The 18,359-nt window shown below is 32.7% G+C and overlaps 1 protein-coding gene across 6 annotated transcripts in view; it reads left to right on the top strand.

Annotated features, from left to right (window-relative positions):
- Positions 1–18,359, top strand: part of LOC105229639 (uncharacterized) — an 80,029-nt gene that overhangs the window by 20,537 nt on the left and 41,133 nt on the right. For 4 of the 6 annotated variants that reach the window (XM_049456523.1, XM_049456544.1, XM_049456518.1 and 1 more), the window contains one exon: positions 16,324–17,225. The exons of 1 other annotated variant lie outside the window; for it this stretch is intronic. In XM_049456523.1, coding sequence (XP_049312480.1) covers positions 16,540–17,225 — 686 coding nt within the window. In that variant the 5' untranslated portion in view covers positions 16,324–16,539. Of the gene's footprint in view, positions 1–10,244; positions 11,374–16,323; positions 17,226–18,359 lie in introns of those variants that run through there. One more of the 6 variants, XM_049456529.1, reaches the window with a different exon arrangement.

Raw genomic sequence — 18,359 nt, 5'->3', positions numbered from 1 at the left:
GGCTGACCGGCTCATTCTGTTCTCACCTCCGTTTCGGTAAAAACCCTGGCAGGTCTTCAAGTACGTTCAGTGCACGTCGCCATAGTTTTTTCATCTTACAGGTTCACTTGAGATGAGCTACTGAGTCGTGCCCGAACCTGGCTCTGAACATAAGCTCCCGTAAGGACTTGTAACAACCCTCGCGTGGCCTCTCTCTTACATATGTAGATAACCACGGAACATAGAGGGTAATGTACGGAGATAGCGGCTTCAAGCGGAGACCTACTAGAATAACAGAAATAACAACAAAATAAAGACTGCCAAGACGAGGAATACGGTACCATCTTCCGCTAAAGTAGTAGGATATTTAGATACCCTGCACTCAGCATCACTTTAAAACAACCAGAGCAAACTACAGAAGGGATAGTCTTAAGGGAAACTCCGCCCACACAAGCACCAGCAGCTAAACAAGGAGGAGGGAAAAGCACCCAAGCTGCCAGGGTCTTTAAGAAACAGAGGTTAAAATAAAAGGGATCCACAAAATAAGATCCAGGGGCTAATATTAGAACTGGAAAAGAGACAGGCTACAAAAGCCGGTTTCTGTGGGACACTCAAGACTACCCTTCAAGAATTCGCAACTGTGGCCGATCTTAAATCAAAAGCTACTATAGATATTGGACACCTGACTCACTTAGAACAAAAGAGAAAGTAACATGGGCTGTAAAAGAAGCGTTACAGGACCCCATCGAAGACTCGACTGTAAAAATAACAGCACCTAAGACAAGAAAGCTGATAATAGCATATATGTATGTATAACGCTTGATCGGGATAAAGCTGACGTACTGATGCGACAGGCACGCATTAATATTGGCTGGGTTAACTGCAGGTTGGGACTCGAAGAAAATACCAAAGGATGGTTTCGCTGCCTTGGGCCTTGGCTATTAACCTTATTTTTTTTTGAAATATTTTTTTTAATATTTTTTTCAAATATTTTTTTTAATATTTTTTTTAATATTTTTTTCCAAAATTTTTTTTTTTTCAAATATTTTTTTTTAAATATTTTTTTTTAATATTTCTTCTTTCAAAATTTTTTTTTCCAAACATTTTTTTTATTTTTTTTTTGGATTTTTTAAAAATTTTCTCCGTAAGATGAAAGTTTTTTCGTAGTATTTTTAAGCCACCTTAACGTCAGCATAATTTTTTTTTAATTTACCACACTTACAACAACACTAATTAGCATCAATTATTTATTATTATTTTTGCTTGTTGTTGTTGTAAGCGAATTCTCGTTACTATATCGTCGTCAACATGCTCGAATGCGTTCGAGCTTTCGCTACGTGATAACAAATATTTATGCATTCTGTAATCATAACAATTCAGCAAAAAAAAAGTAAATGAGAAAACACTGTTAACTCAGCGTTATCTTAACAACACAAGTGTTGTGTTCAAACAATAACAATAACAATTGTAGAACAAGAACATAATAAAAGATAATCAGAGTTAAATCTATTGTATGAAGCTTTCACTCAATTAAACCAGTTAGCGCATGTGATTCTATTAGATATATGTATGTATATAAATATGTATTGGAGCCTAGAATTCGTGTTGCGTTCATTTCACCTAGGCGATTCCGTCACCGCTGACACTTTGCTACGAAATTTTGCAACTCCATTTTTGTTATGTTGTCAATAGCCTTTGTTAGAATTTGTCAACACACACACGCGCATACTATATTTGTGCTTATGAGCAGCGGCTTGCTGCGGTTTTGTGCAAAAAATTTCTGCTGCCGCCGCTCGCACGCTATATATGTACATGTATGTGTGTGCGCATGCACATGTGTTTTTATTTAATTGAATTTATTTAGCAGCTGAGAGTGAGTGTGTGAATTGGTATTACCTCATCGTTCGGCCACTCGCGCACACTTTAACCGTCGCCCATTCACACAATTGGATTACAATCGGATTACGTGTTGGGGGTTAATAGTTGACACATTAGCGGTAACTAGGCGCAATAATGAATTTGAAACGAATTGAAAAATGACTTATAGTTTGTTCACTACATATGGCACATGCATATAACATAGTTATGTATGTTAATAGGCGCGTGCAAATAACTGCGGTATAAATATAAAAAAAAAATTAAAAAAATGTTATATGGATTTGACTTCACGCGTGGCATAAATTTTGATAAATCGACTTTAATTTTTTTAAACGTGATTTAGCATTAAAAAAATTTAACTACTTGATCTTTGTGTTGATTGTGATTGTCAGTTTGTATGGCAGCTATTTCATGTAGTATTCGGATCATAACAATACATTCGGAACTTAAAGTGTTGCTTTATATAATAATCTGTGCCAAATTTCGTGAAGATATCTAGTCAAATTAAAAAGTTCTCCATACAAAAACCTGATTTTGATTGATCAATTTGTATGACAGCTATAAGCTATAGTTGTCTGATCTCAACAAGTTGTTCGCATATTACATCATTGCCTTGAGCAATAATCCGTGCCAAATTTCGTGAAGATAGCTTGTCAAATAAAAGAGTTTTCCATATAAGGACTTGAGTAAAATCGATCCGTTTATATGACAGCTATATGCTATAGTTGTCCGATCTGCACAATTTCTTCGGATCTTGTGTCATTGCCTTGGGCAATAATCCATGCCAAATTTTGTGAAGATACTTTGTCAAATGAAAAAGTTTTCCATACAAGAACTTGGGTTTGTTTCATCAATATGTGCGGCAGCCATATGCTGGTCCGATATCCATGGTACCGACAAATGATAAACTTCTGGGGAAGAAAGAACGATTTCTCAAAAACTGAGAGACAAAAATTTAATTCGATTTTCCATAGTACTTTAAATCGAAGTTGAGCACTTTGAATCGATACTGAAGACCGTGAATCAAGATTGCATACTTTGGCTCTTGAGTGAGGGTGCTAAATATACTATCATGTGTCGAAATTGAGTACTTTCAACCAACACTGAGTACTTTAAACATCTAATGTCTACTTAGAAGCAATTTGCAGCTTGACTCAGAGTGACTTTCAATAGGCATTGATCATTGTTTTAAGAGAGCGTTTTGAAAATACCATAGTACTTTATATTGATACTTGGAACCATATTGAGTACTTCGGACACAGTACTAGTAACTCAGGCGAAAAATTACTCGGTCTAAATTGGCAATGTAACCTATAAAGGTAGGTTCTTGTGGACTTAAACACAACGTTCTTAGAAGAAGAAGGATGTATCACTGCTCTGTGGTCAACACTTCTATGAATCCTATGTATTCACCGGTAGAAAGGGTTGAGATAGGAATAGTAGCGGACTTCGTCTGTAATATTCCATACGCAGAAGTTAGGTTCAAACTAAATAACTTCTTCTTCTTCTTCTTAGTTGGCATAGACATCGCTTACGCGATTGAAGCCGAGTTAACAACAGCGCGCCAGTCGTTTCTTCTTTTCGCTACCTGGCGCCAATTGGATATTCCAAGGGTAGTTCTAGACCAACATTCTACTAGATAACAAAGTGGCATTAAGTCTCAGTTAAGTTATTCAAACAGGAAAACTAAACTTTCAGCGGAAACTCGGTAAAAATTATCTGGATAACAGATCATATCGGAATAGAAGGAAACGAAAAGTCAGGCAGGTTGGTGAGAGTAGTCAGAAACACAACTTTCTAAGCTGTCCTAGGCCATTCAGTAACTTCAAGAGTTGCTTAGAGCAATGGACTCTACAGGAACACTTAAATTCATGGAGCACTAGTAACACAGGGCATATTATACTGTGGGTTAGTGTTGATGGTGAATATACCAAAAAGTTACTACTATTGGGAAAGAGCGAAGACAAATTGGAAGGGGTCATCACAGGGCGTCTACTCCTAAGATTTCACTTACAACTACTTTTTCAAATGAATTCATAGGATTGCAGAGATTGTGATGAAACGCAGGAGCATTACCTTTCAGCCTTCAGTAGGTTAAGACGGAATATTTTCCACGACTGACAGTGTTCCAACTTAAAAGTCATTGCTCAGCAGGGCTGCAAAAAATCAGGTATTTGTCAATATTCACATAGTTGCTGGATAAGGCTCAATTGGTTACTACTCGGGAGCAGAATGGGCTTAATGATGGCTTAACTGTGGCTGCCAGCGGTCTGCCTCTTCTGCGTCTCGGTTGTTTCAGATTCGGTAAGACTCCCAAATTTATCCATTATTTTATTGCCCTCGATGTTTTTGCGGCCAAGTAGAAGTGAAGTTGCTTGCTTCTGGCAATACCCTCCACTGCTGCCCTGCTTCTCAAGATACTTCTGGGCGATATGCGATACGAGGTTACTGCCTTGATTGCTGCTCGGCTGTCAAATGTAACTGTATTTTTTAATAGTTGACAGCACTTCACAAAAATATTTTTAACTGAAAGGCTTGTTAAGCTTGATTTTTATGCTATCTATACTGTAAAAATTATTTTTTGTGCATTTTCTTGAAACAGATGTGTAAACGGGTGGCAACACTTCACTACCTTATATTTTCGAATATAAAGTTTTTAAATTTCGCAATAGTTTGCGTCGTGTTCTGCCCTATGTTTACAAATTTTTACCTCCGCGCATAAAAGTAGGCAACATTTTTATCGTTGGTTTTCGAAATAAATTTTTCGTAATTTTTTTTGTTTGAAATTAATTTTCTTTCATATTTTTCTTACAAGAATTATTTTGCCCTCTTGTTACAAAATTTTACCACCGCGCTTAAAAGTAGGCAACATTTTTATATTCGTTCTCAAAATAAATTTTCATAATCTTTTTAATTTTAAAAACAATTTTCTTTCATATTTTGTTCAAAGGTATTATTTTTTTTACCTCTTTCTTAATCTTCCCATTCCACTACCGCAAGCCTCCTCTACTCTTAATCTACATATGTACGTATGTATTTTCGTGTATGTTTTTAAATTTTTATTTTCTTTCTCCCTACTCTTTATTGCAATATTTTAGCAGGCATTAGCAGTCATATTTTTAGCAAATACTGTTTATAATGGTCCGCACGAGTTTGTCGCTGCAATCTTTCGGCAAAATATTTTTGTTTGCATTTGCTTTTAGCCATAATCGCTCTGTTTACTGTGTTGTTTTGTTGAAAATATTTTGTATTTTTCTTTTTGAATATTTTCTTTTTGTTCAAAATTAACTGGTTCATTTATTGTCTCCGCATAGCTAAGATTTTTGTGTGTAGTTTCATTTACGAGCTTACAACAGGAGTCATTCGTGCAGGTGTCTATAATTTAACATATTCATTGACTTCTCCATTAATATGCTAAATTATGTGTTTAATATGCAAAATGAACGAATTGTATCATCGCTATTTTAATTTATGTTTATATGTTTACATAGTACAACAACAATAAATACGATTTCGAGCTATTTTGCTTAAGTAATTTCGGTTTATTAAGTGATGAAATGTAGAGTGTGAGCTGTTAGATAAACAACAAATGGGCGCTACCATATTTGTAATGAGATAAGAATCTTGAGAGTATTAAAAAAGAATGGTTACAGCGCTTCTTTGGCATCAATTTTGACGTTCCTACACAACATAACCTCAAAGTTTCCACATAAAGCGCTGAAATATGGAATGTAGAGGTTTTAGTTAAACAACAAGTAAGCGCTACCATATTTATAACCCGATAAGAATCTTGCAAGAATTAAGAAAAAATAGTTACAGCACTTTTTTCCATCACATTTGACGTTTCTTACGCCACATAACCTCAAAGTTTCCATACAAAACCATTAACTTAATCCCCTGCTAACCCAAAGACCTAATTGCGTCATCTTAAAAACACTACCGTTTTTAATATGTTTGAACCTTGAAATTAAACTTGACCCAAAGCTGGTTGTACACTTGTTAGTTGTTGTTGTTTTTTTCGTTGTCTTCAAATACTTTTGTTTACCTAATTGGATATTGGAATTAATTGTACATGATCCCTCCCACTAAGCCTGATAAATATGCCATTAGTTGACACTAATACATGGATTTTGAATATTAACAACAACAACAACAAACAAACTAAATAATATTCTGTTAAGCGAGTCAATAGCAAGAAATTGACAACGTTCAAACGAATTCCGGTTGAGCTGAGCACACGCTGTGCCTTTGAGTGTTGATTGATTGCAGGCAATTAGCCAAAGGCGCACACGCAACAGCAACATATTTTTGTATGGCTGTGTGTGATTAAGTGTATATTAAATATACAGTTGGTTGTTAGCCGCTTTTGAAAACTATCATATTCTCTAAAATAGATAGAATAGCTATTGATGCTTGAGAACTTTGTATGTTAGAGCTTGGTACTATATTTGGAATTATGAATCTGAACTTCATAGACTAAGAGTATCCTTATTATCAAAAATACAGACCAACTCATAAGTGATACGAACCCGTGAAAAGTCGACATAGTTTTCTAAGAAAATTGATTTCGACGCATTTAAGCTTAGTCTCGTCAATTGTATGACGTTTTCTTTTGTTCTTGGTTTATAAAGCATCTTTATCGCAGGCACCACTTGTTCTCAGTATTCAGAAGTTCAGTTTGCTTTCCATTCCTTTGATTTTTTATGTGGATTTGTTTGTATATGTTCGGTTTTTAGGAATTTGCTTTGAACTTTGTGGCTTCAATGAATGAGCTAATTTAGTTGATTTCGTCACCAATTTTTCTCATTAAAGGAAATGAATTGTGTGTAGTTATGATTCGTGAATGAATCTTTAGATTCCTGGAATTGTAATTATTGCAATTTAAATTATAAAAATATTTTAGAAAAGGAAATATAGTTGAACTTCCATAAATTGAACTTCATAAGCCGAACTTCTATAACTCGAATTTCTTCGTAATCCGTGGGCTTGAATTGGCAATAGACGTTAAATTTCATAAAAATTTCCTTCCATAACATGAAGTTTCTCTGACTAACAGTTTTTTGGTGGATTATGCTGATTCGAGTTGGAGAAGTTCGAATGTATATGAATAATGACAAGTAAGGAAGTGACGTCAGAAGTTTGACCCCTCAGAAAAAAGATACACCCGCGTTGGCTGGATAACTCATTACAAGATCATATAAAGAAAATACGTGTTTTAGTTAAAACCTTAACTTAGAATTTGGACGAAGAAAAAAACTGAAAATTGGATTGACAATTTTACAAAAAAATTAAAATTTCCCGACAGTTTTTTTTCAAATAGTTGTAATCGAAAAAAGGACTTCGTCCAAGTCTTTAAGAATTGTATTCAAAGAACTTTCATGAAGATCGGGTGAGTAATGCTCGAGAAATCTTGCCAACCGACTACAAAAACATAGTTTCGAGAAAACCGCGTTTAAAGACGGCGCACTTAGCCTAGCTAGCCTCGAGTGCACAAGTTCTCAAGGCTATATCTCCGAAACTATTACTCGGATCAACTTGAAAATTTAGGACAATATTCTGGAGGTGTTGTAGAATTTAATAAGACAATAAAAAAATTAGATTTTTTGAAAGCCGTAAACCCATATAACCCCTTAAGCACTGGGTCCACATATTCAGTAACTAGGCGCTTGAACAGTTTTGGTTCGATTTAGGCGATTTTTAGGCATAAGAAGGAGTACCTCAAAGGCAGTATTCGTGCAAAGTTTTATCCTTAGATATAGTTTCAAATGGAATTTAAAATTGTGTTATGTGAGAAGAAGACTTGGCTGTGGTCCGATTTCTTCCATTTTAACACTATAATATAAGAATGTCAAAGGAATGTCACGTACCAAACTTTGTTAAAATCAATCAATCGGACGGGTCTCGAGATATGTGATTTCACCAAAAAGTGGGCGGTGCCACGTCTATCGTCTAATTTGGACCTCGGCTCAATTAAAGGCCTCTCATATCATCTGGAGGTAAAATTTAATGTTTCTAGCGTATTTAGTTATTCCTTTGTCGTCCTTTTACTAATTTTTAACAGTACCGTTATATGGGGAGTGAACGGGCTTATCATCCGATTTCATCCATATTCACACTGTTGGTAGGAGTTCTTATAATATTTGTGCTTGATGACTTTGGTTGTTGTAGCTTTAACGGTTTAGGACCGTACAACCGTTAGGTGAAAATAAGAGCTCATCTAATTTTTGCTTTTGATAATATAATATTAAGATTCATATGAGATCAAGTAAACTGCCCGTTATTAACTTTTTTGCTTTTTTTGTAATTTCCTCCCGTCATCGGTGATCTCATTGTCATTTAACAATCATTTTTATTGTTAAATATATTTTTTATTGTTATTATATTTTTATTAGCCTTTGTACTTGAGCACTTTCGACAATGGCTTTTAATTTTTAAACTCAGTGAGATTTATTTGTTTGGCGTTATTATTATTATTGTTTTTTGGGTAATCTTTTGTGTTTTTTTTTTATTGTAATTTATACTTCAGTGATGCGACACTGTGCTTAAAGGGTTATTGCACTCAGCTATTATTTTTATTTGTATTATTTTTATGGTTTGTTAAAGATTAAATGCTACATTTCACCCATAGACTTCTTTATATTTGCTAAATATGAAAAATCTAAGTTTTTAGAAATTCTTTACAGGCTCAAATTGATCAAACAAACTTCTACCTACAATATTTTTTCCAATATATTTTTTCCAAATACAAGTATTTCAGAAGAAGATTATAATCCCTTAGTCTGTCGCGTCGTTGCATAGGTATGACGGCTCTTCGACTTTTCCCATTCTTTGGAAGTATTTGTGACTGGGTAACAACTGAATTGAGGTCTTTTATTAGTTTGGCCGTTCATCTGCCGCGACCCTTTTAAGCACATCTGGCCAGATTTCAGCTTCGTAGTTATAATTGGACGCTGATTGTGGTCGGCATTACGAGCTTCCTCTCTTTTTGTACCCAGAAGGTTAGTATGGAGTCCAGTCTTTCGCTTCTTTATTAGCAATAATAGCACTGTTTTTTCGAAGCGAACTTCAGCCGTGTTGTCTAGGGGGGAGTCCTCCAGCATCATTGAAATCCGCTTCGAGTCCGGGTTTAAGTAGCCCTTCTCCTTTTCCCTTACAGATTAGCACCACCCGTTGCTTCTTTCAGTTAATATTCTGGCTTTGTGGCAGGTATTGTATACGTTAGGTAGTACTGCCGATCGATCTGCAGCGATTATTTTCAGGATTTCTAATGGGATCCCGTCCGGCCGGGTGATTAGTTAGTCTTGAGTTTGCCAATGGCTAGATGCAGCTCTTCGAAGGTGAAGTGGGGGATTTATGGAAGACTTAGAGTCTATTCTGAATCACTAGCCCCTTCCTCGTGTGTGGAGAAGAGTGCGTTTACGATGTTATCCATTTTGGCAGTGGTTAAGTCAGGTGGCTTTGCTTGAGTGCCGAGTTTTCTCATTATTATTTTATACCCGAGTCCTCAGCAGCTTCTGTTAACATCCTCGCGTAGTTCCTTCCATTTTTTTTCTTTTATATCATCGATGGGATGCTTGAGCACTTTTTTTGCTGCTTGGTATTGCTCGGCTCCTCTGCGCCTGAATCTCGTGTAGGATCTGCCAAGGCAGAAGCATGGCGTCTGAGTTGGATACTGTAGCATATAGCATCCATACACACTAATGTACCAAAACCAAGATAATGTTATTTTTACACACTTCTTTGCTATAAAAAAATGGGCCTGTGAAGGGTATTATAGCTTCGGTGAACATTTTTCTTGTTTTTCAATAAAGAATATGTAACAAAATTAATTTTAATAAACATTAGCTTAACAAAAACAAAGTGGCAGCAGCAAAACAAATGACAAATAGCCTAGTCAAAAGATACAAAAAATAAAATAAAATAAAAGAACAACAAAAAAAATCAACAAATTAACGTCAACCAGTCGAGCGTGTGTGGTGAGCGTGTGGAGAAAGCGTTAATATTATTTTCGCTCCAATACGCCTAACAACGCAAAAATACGAAAATCTAAAATTATTTACATATCTACAAATAAACAACATATGAGGCTGATGATGAAGATGACACTTTACACGAAAACATCATAAACGACGACAACAACAACGCTGCCAATTAGCCACTTAATCACCTTTGCGGTTACAGCGTTGGCTGCTTTTTGCGTTTTTCGCGTCAGCTAATAAACAGGAAAGCCATAAAAAACCAAAAACTAAAGCTTACAACAGCAACGCAAAATAAGACATAACCAACAACAACAATAATAACAGCGACAACATACTACACACAGCTTGTTGTTGTTGTTATAGTTGTATTTGAGATTAATTATGGTCGCTACGCAATCATAATATTGTGGTTAGCATTAATATTGTTTTTGTTGTTGCTATTGCGTTAGCTGTTGGGCCTGTCAGTTTATTGTCATTTAGTAAGACAGTTAAAAAAGTGCTGCTGACGACTTCTTCGCATACGCGCTAAATTTGTGGTGAAACATGCTGACTTGACAGAAAAGCGACACAACAACAACTACAAAAACAACAGCGCCACAACTAACCAGCGCTTCATCATCTAAGCAAACAACTAAGCCAACAACTAAGCGACCAACCAACCAACCGGTCCGCTCTTGTTGTCAATCACTTGCCGCACACACAATATTCGCAACAAAGCTGAAAGCAACAAAAACAGCAGCAACAACAATAATAGATGAAAATTGATTTTATTCGCACCGGCTGTCTATTAGCGCTGGCGGCGGCGGTGGTTGCGGCGCTTGTGCTCGTGGTCGCGGTGTTTGGTTGACTTTCGCGCTGGCTACTCTCGCTAGCGCAATTCATTCGCTCATCAGACTTCGCCGGTTACACGCGCATACAAATTCGGTACGCGCATCGTTGCGATAATCCGAGACGCCAATCTTTTGTGCTACTGCTGCTTCTTCTTACACGTCCTCTACATATTTACCCGCACACACACACACATACAGGTTGTCTTCATCTCGACGCGTTTCCTCTTGTATCGGTTGTTGAATAAGTTTATTGTTTGTGTTGCTGTTGTTGTATTATTGCTATCGCATTGCTGTTTTGTGCGCGCGCAGTGGCAAAGTTTGTTGTCTTGCTGTTTTGTTTTTGCAATCGGTGTCGGTGTGTGGAGTAGGCGGCGAAGGAGCAGGCGGACGCCGCCGACGCGCGCGTTTCTTGTGCTGTATCATTTCTATATTTAACAGCCAACCAGTTGGCGTTGTTTGTTATAGTTATTGGTGTTGTTGTTGTGTTTGTTTTTTCCCCACTTCTTCTTCTCCATTTATTGCTGCTTGCTTGCCATACCATACTTCTGCAGCAATAGTTCGTGTCAGTGGCAGCAACAACAAATAGTTGTATGTATAAAAGCTTGGCGGCTAAAGTGTTTGTTGGTGTTGTGCAGCCAAGGCTTCTTCTACTTACATATTCAACATTGCCACTTGCAGCGTGTGGCGCAGCAAAAACATACAAAAATGTGAGCGTCTAGTGTTAAATTGTAAAAAATATTTATGTTTTAGTATAAAAGGATGTGGTGCTCTGTAAAATTTTGCTTGTTTTAGGAAGTTTTGCTCAAATATTTTTATTTTATTTTTTTGATTTGCGCATTATTTTTGTTTAATAGCATATGTGCGGTGAATTATTTGACTAAATCGAGACTGCCAATTTTTAAAGTTAAAAATTTTGAAATTAAAATTATATTTTTAATTCCAATTTCGGGATGGCGCTATGTGAGCTCTAGTTCTAAATAGTAGAATACGAAGTACAAAACGGAAAAAAGTTTGAATTAATTTTTTTTATTATAGAAGTGATGTAATTTTTTTCTTTTTCAATCTTGTATTTGGAATATTTTTTTTAATTGAGAAATTATTTTTTTTTTTCAATTAATTAAATTAGAAATTAATTTTTTACTTAAAAAAAATTAAAATAAAAAAATTAAATTAAAGAATTGAAAACCCCAAAATTCTGTATTTTGAATACTAATTTCAATTTTAATTTAAAAATTAATTTTTGAAATTTTTTTAATTAAAAATTAAATTAAATTTTTTTAATTAAAAATTGATGTTTTTTTTTATAAAATAATTTCAATATTTTTTTTCTTAATTTCTTTTAATTACGTTTTTTATTTTTTTTAATTATTAGTATTTTTTTAATTTTAATTCTAATTTTTTTTACGCGAAATTTAATTAAAATTTTGTATTTATTTTTTGTTATTCAAAAAAAATATTTTTTTTTTTAATTTTATTTAATTACATTTAAAAAATTTTTTAAAAATATTTTTTTTATTTTTAATATTTAATATTTAAAATTAAATTTTTTATTTTTTAATTTACTTTTAATTTTTTATAACATTTTTTAAATTTTTTCAAGTAAACTTTTTTATTAATTTATTTTATGGTTTTTTAAAATAATTTTTTTCTTCATGTCATTTTATTAGTGCTTTTATAGTTCTGTTGTTTTTTAAATGATTTTTTTAACTTGTTTAAAGTGCTGTAAATGAAATAAATAATAAATAAAAAGTAGATAGTCGTGAAAAATATATAATTATATTATTATACATAGTGATTTCTAAAAATGCGCTTCAAAGTAATCTTCGAAAGAACCAAAAGACTAAATAAATAAATAGTACAGTTATGAAAGAAAGTATAATAACCAAAATATGATTGTTTCTTCAAAACTTTAATAATGCTTAATTAAGGAATCTATAATTTTTTTTAAACCAAAATAAATATAATTCTAAAAGTATTTTTTATACGTATGTATAATACATATATTTAAAGAAAAAAATATAAATAAACATTTAAGCAAAATATAAAATTCCGAAATACCAGATTTTATTAAGTTTTTTATTTTTGTTTTTATAGTATATATTCTGCGTGGAAAAAACTCATAAAAAATGTCAGCGTCCATAAAACTGTCAGACTTAAAAATATTATTATTTTAATAGTATCTTATGCTTTTCGTGCAAAAGCATGCATACTGTGGGCAAAAAATAGTAAGACTTTTAATGGCAATTTCGCTCGGAAACTCATTCGTCAAAATATCTTTTTTTTAAATTGGTGTGACTATTAGAGACATCTGTACTAATTTTTATATCAAAATAATCATCAGTGTTTAGTACACGCTTGTCTTTCTGAAGTACATAAAGTGCATTCGGCGATTTTTACGTTGAGTGAAATTAGTCAACAAAGAAGTTAAATTAATTTTGTGTACTGAATAAAATTTTTGATGCCGAAACGTTCAGATATCTCGATGATAATTGTTTGTCGCGAACAAGTGTGTTTGATAAGCAAATACAAAATATTCAAAAGAGTCGTGAACGCGTTGACGATGAGCCACATCCAGGATGGCCATCAATATCAACTGATGATCAAAACCTCAATAAAATAAACAAAAAAAAAATACTTGAGAATCGACGATTATTAGGCAGAGATCTTGCTGGCATCGTTGGAATATTGGAAAGATCAGTGAAAACCATTTAGAAGATCATTTGGGCCTAAAAAATGAAAGCACGATTGGTTCCAAATTGCTCAATTTTTTCGAAAAGTAACGTCGCGTTAACGTCCTGTGTCTGTGTCTGACTTCCAGCATATAATGAAACGTATTATTACTGGCGGTGAGTCTGGGATCTATGCTTACGACCAAAACAGACCATTAGTCGGCCGAATGTCGAGGCAAAGTGAGCCGAAGGCAAATAACCCTGGCCAAAGTTGATCAAAAATCAAGGTTATGTTGAAAGTTTCCTTCGATTAACGAGGCGTAGTGCATCCGAATTCCTTTCGACCGGTCAAACGGTCAATAAGGAATACTATTTGAGTGCTACTATGCAATATCGTACCGTTGTCGCCTGATTTAGTTCCCTGTGACTTTTGGTTATTCAGCAAGGTCAAACGGTCGCTCCGAGGTAACCTTTTTGAGTCAATTGAAGACATTAAACGTGAATCGCTACGTGCATTGAAGGCTATTCTGGAAATTGACTTTAATAACTCTTTCGAGTGTTGGAAAAACCTTGTCGCAAGTGTATTAGGGCAAAGAGGGATGACATAGATTTTGAAGAATAAATTAGGAATATCTAAATATGAACAAAGTGTTAAAATTTTTTGCTTATAGTAGTAAATCTAAATATTAATTATTTATAATTTTTTACCATTTAACGTTTTTCATTTTTAAGATTTTTCTTTAGTATGTTTTTACTTATATATTTATATATTTTTTATTTATTGTAGTTTTGTTTTGATGATATATTCTTATAAAATAATTTTGACTAAAATTAAAAAAAATTGTATGAAATATTTTTAATTATTAAATTTTTAGTTTTTTCAAAATTTTTTTTAATAATTTTGTTTTAGTTTTTCTTAATTTTTTTTCATATTATAGTTTTTTTTTAATAATATATTCTTATTTTAATTTAATAATTTTGACTAAAATTAAAAAAAAAATTTAGGAAATATTTATTATTAAATTTTTAATTTTTTTTAAATTTTTTAAAATTTTTTTTAATAATTTTGCTTTAGTTTTTTTTTTTATTTTTTTTTTTAATTTTTTTTTAATTTTTTTTTATTCTAAAATTTTTTTATTTATATTCGATGTTCCCATAATATTTTCTTTTACATATTTTTGTGATTGTAATGCATACTTTATGGTCTTCAGGTTATTTCGGCGCTGATATTTACATACATACCTACTAACGTACAAGCACATGTCTGCCTATAAAACCAGACAACACAGCAATTAATTTTGATGGTTAATTGAATGGGGGCCACAATAAATTAAAAGTGTCTTGTACAAAAAAATAAAAAGCGCATATTAATTATAATATGAACATTTAATAAAAATTATTCTTAATTTGTTGGCCAAAAACTAGAAAAAGAATAGTATAAGTTATAAAATTGAAAATATTAAAAATAAACTCAAAAAAAAAATATTCGAAAATTTTTATAAAAATAAAAATATTCATATACAATTTGTTGAACAAAACTTGTGTATAGAATATATAAGAAATTACTTATTTTTTCTTTAAATGTGAGTTCATCAATCTTTAATAATTTACACACTGGTTTCATACCTCTAAAAAGCCTTTTTTCGCTCTTGCGCTTTGACAAGTGTCAAAATATTGTTTGTATGCATTAATAAATGCCCATCATAGCAAGAAAATACAACAACGTAAAATCAGAAGATCGAAAAAATATGTTTTATTAAAACTACACAACTTTCTAATTAAAATTATTAGTTTATCACAGCCTTCCAAAATAAATCATCATTAAAAATTTGAGAACAAAATTGGTTATACATATAAATATGAATATATATTTATAAACACATACATATATGTAAGTGTGTTTGTAAATATGTATGTTTTTGTCCTTTCGCTGGCATTGGCGTCATTGCTGGTGACGGCCGATTGCCGGTTATAGGCATTTTCAGCGAGGAATGTCGCAAATTCACAGCTGGCCGAAAGTCGACGGCCCCGCCCACAATTGCGACACTTAGAACGCACACTTTTTCAGATGTTTTTTTTATTAATCTATTTACATTTTATTTTTCGTTTGCGCTGCACAACACATTAGACGTGTTTACGGTCACTCCTGGTGAGTGCCAAAAATAGACTTAAATGTTCCTATGTATGTATGTATGTGTGCCGAGATTTATAATAAATATTTATATCCGCTTCTGTGTGCTTTTACAGTTTTTTTCGCTGATTTTTGTTTGAAATTTTGCCAAGAATTTTTATTATATATATTTATATAGACGTATGTGTATGTGTGTGTTAATTTTTGTATTTATAACAAATTTTAATTTTATTTATTTTAATTGTTTTTCATTTTGTTTCTTTTCTTTTTTTCTTTCTATGTCACTTTCGTCGTGTATTTGCAACACTCGCACACACAACCAAATAAAATAAATAAACATTGGTAATATATTAAAAAAACCACTCAAATAATTAAATAAAAAATTTAATTTAATTTAAAAAAATTTAAATAAAAATAAATAAATTAAAAATAATGATTAATTAACAAAAATAAAACTAACAAAATTAAAAAAAATAAAAATTAAAAAATTTTATTTATAAAAAAAATAAAACTAACAAAATTAAAAAAAAATAATTGAAAATTAAAATTAATAAAATTAATTAAAAATTAAAAAAATTTAAAAATTTAATTTAAAAAAATTAAAAAATAACAATTAATAAAAAATAAAACTTACAAAATTAAAAATTAAAAAAAAATTAAATAAAAAAAATTTAATAAATCTAAAAATGAAAATTAACAAAAATCATTTCAAAATTAAAAAAATTACTAAAATTTTTTAAAAATATAAAAACATAAACCTAAACAACACCATACCCGTTATCCATACACACTCTACACCAACAACAACAACAATAAAAACGACATCTTGCGACATAAATAAATTCTTTAACGCGCAGCTCACTAAAGAAATGCTCAAAAAATGTCAACGGCAACATAGTTAAACGCCAGGCAGCGTCTGCAACATAACCTAAAATACGCTAATTGCAACAAAAAATAAATAAAAGTGAATGTCAGTTGTCACAACTAGTGAAACAAGTGTTCGGAAAGCCGGCCAAGCAGCCTCAAGCAACATTTAACAATACACACCCACACCCACCACTGAAAAGCACAATATGGCCTCTCTACATGCCACCAATTCATGTAACAGCAGCAGCTGCAGTGCCGCTCTGGCCAACAATAAGCCGCTAACACCAACAAAAAACACAGTTAAACTATTGAATGGCAAAAGTAGCAGTGATTGTGGTGTTGTTGCTGCCTCAAATGCGCCAACCAACAACAACAACAACAGTAGTAAAAGTTACAACAATTTGAGCAGCAATGTTGAGCAGCTTTTCAATTCCGCTTTGAAGGCATTACATTTGCCACAATGTGTTGGTGGCGGCACGGCGGACAGTGGTGTTGGCGGCGGCGGTGGCAAGAAATCGCCCGGCAAAGTGAAAACAAATGGTGAAAATAAGTTGACATTGGTGGTGCAGAAGTGTGCGAAGAACATTGACATTGCCGCTGCAGCGGCAGCGGAAGATGATGACATTGAATATGAGCAGCACGATTTGGCGGCGCAAGAGGCGCAGCAGCCAGACGCTGACAGTGTGCAACTGCGCTGCGCCTGTCCGGCTGTCCATGCAACTAGCACAGATGCGAGTAATGTGAATAATAAGAATAGAACCATGACAGTTACGACCACCTTTCGCAGCAGCAGCACATCGGCGCTCATGACGGCGGGTCATATGCGACCACAAACGTTGAATGTGCATCATTTGCGCGAGACGCCATCGGATCAAACGCAGATTTTCATACGGTATGTTACATACAGTTATTATTTTTATTATTATTTTAGTGGAAGATTATATTTTTTTAAAATAAAAATTTTTTTTTTAATATTTTTTTTCTAATTTTCTATTTTTTTTTATTTTTTATTTGATTTGAAAACTGCGTAGAATTACTACTTTAAAAAACTATTTATTTTTTATATCGATTCGATGCATTTTGAATATTTAAAATGTATTATTTTCACTGTTTTCGAAGAAAGTTAAAAGCTTCGTTGCCTACATTTAGGCTGTCAACTTCAAAATCAGTGTTGTCTCGAATTTTTACAACCATTTTTATAGTAAGGTTCTTTTTCATTGAAAGAAGAATATCGTTTTCAATTTCTTTTGATAATGTTGCATATTTTTAGGCTGTCGGCATCAAAATCGTTGTTTGGACAGATTTTGATATTAATTTTTTTTATTTTAAATTTTAAATTTGAATATTTAAAACGTATTTTTTCTTTCTTCACTCTTTTCGAAGTAAGTTAAAAAATTCGTTGCCTACATTTAGGCTATCGGAATCAAAATCATTGTTAGCACAGATTTTTTTACAACCAACTTTATAATAACGCTCCTTTCTATTGAAAGGAAAATTACGCATTTAATTTTCATTAAAAATGTTGCCTACATTTAGGCTATCGGAATCAAAATCATTGTTAGCACAGATTTTTTTACAACCAACTTTATAATAACGCTCCTTTCTATTGAAAGGAAAATTACGCATTTAATTTTCATTAAAAATGTTGCCTACATTTAGGCTGTCGGCATCCAAATCGTTATTTAGACGGATTTTGATATTAATTCTCTTTTAAATACAGCTATTTTTTTTACCGATATTACTAGTGTTTGTGAAATTTTGAGTATTAAAAACTCAAAATTATCTGCTATTAACATTTTCATAATCGCCAGTCTGTGTGTATGCTTTAATCAACGTTGTTGGTGTGTTATTCTGTTTATTTCTTACAATATCTAAATCAATAGATTTTTAGTATCACTTCCTCATTGAAGAATCTTCAAGTTCCTCTGGTCGGTAATGTACTTACATATATCTAGTGTTAGTGAAAACCTCATCTGACTAGATATGATCCTTTTTATTCAAATTAAGGCTATAAATCCACAGTGTT

Source organism: Bactrocera dorsalis, chromosome 1 (genome assembly GCF_023373825.1).
Source record: "Bactrocera dorsalis isolate Fly_Bdor chromosome 1, ASM2337382v1, whole genome shotgun sequence".
NCBI classification, from domain to species: domain Eukaryota; kingdom Metazoa; phylum Arthropoda; class Insecta; order Diptera; family Tephritidae; genus Bactrocera; species Bactrocera dorsalis.
The sequence above is the reverse complement of the archived record's forward strand: the minus strand, read 5'-3'. Positions and strand labels throughout refer to the sequence as shown.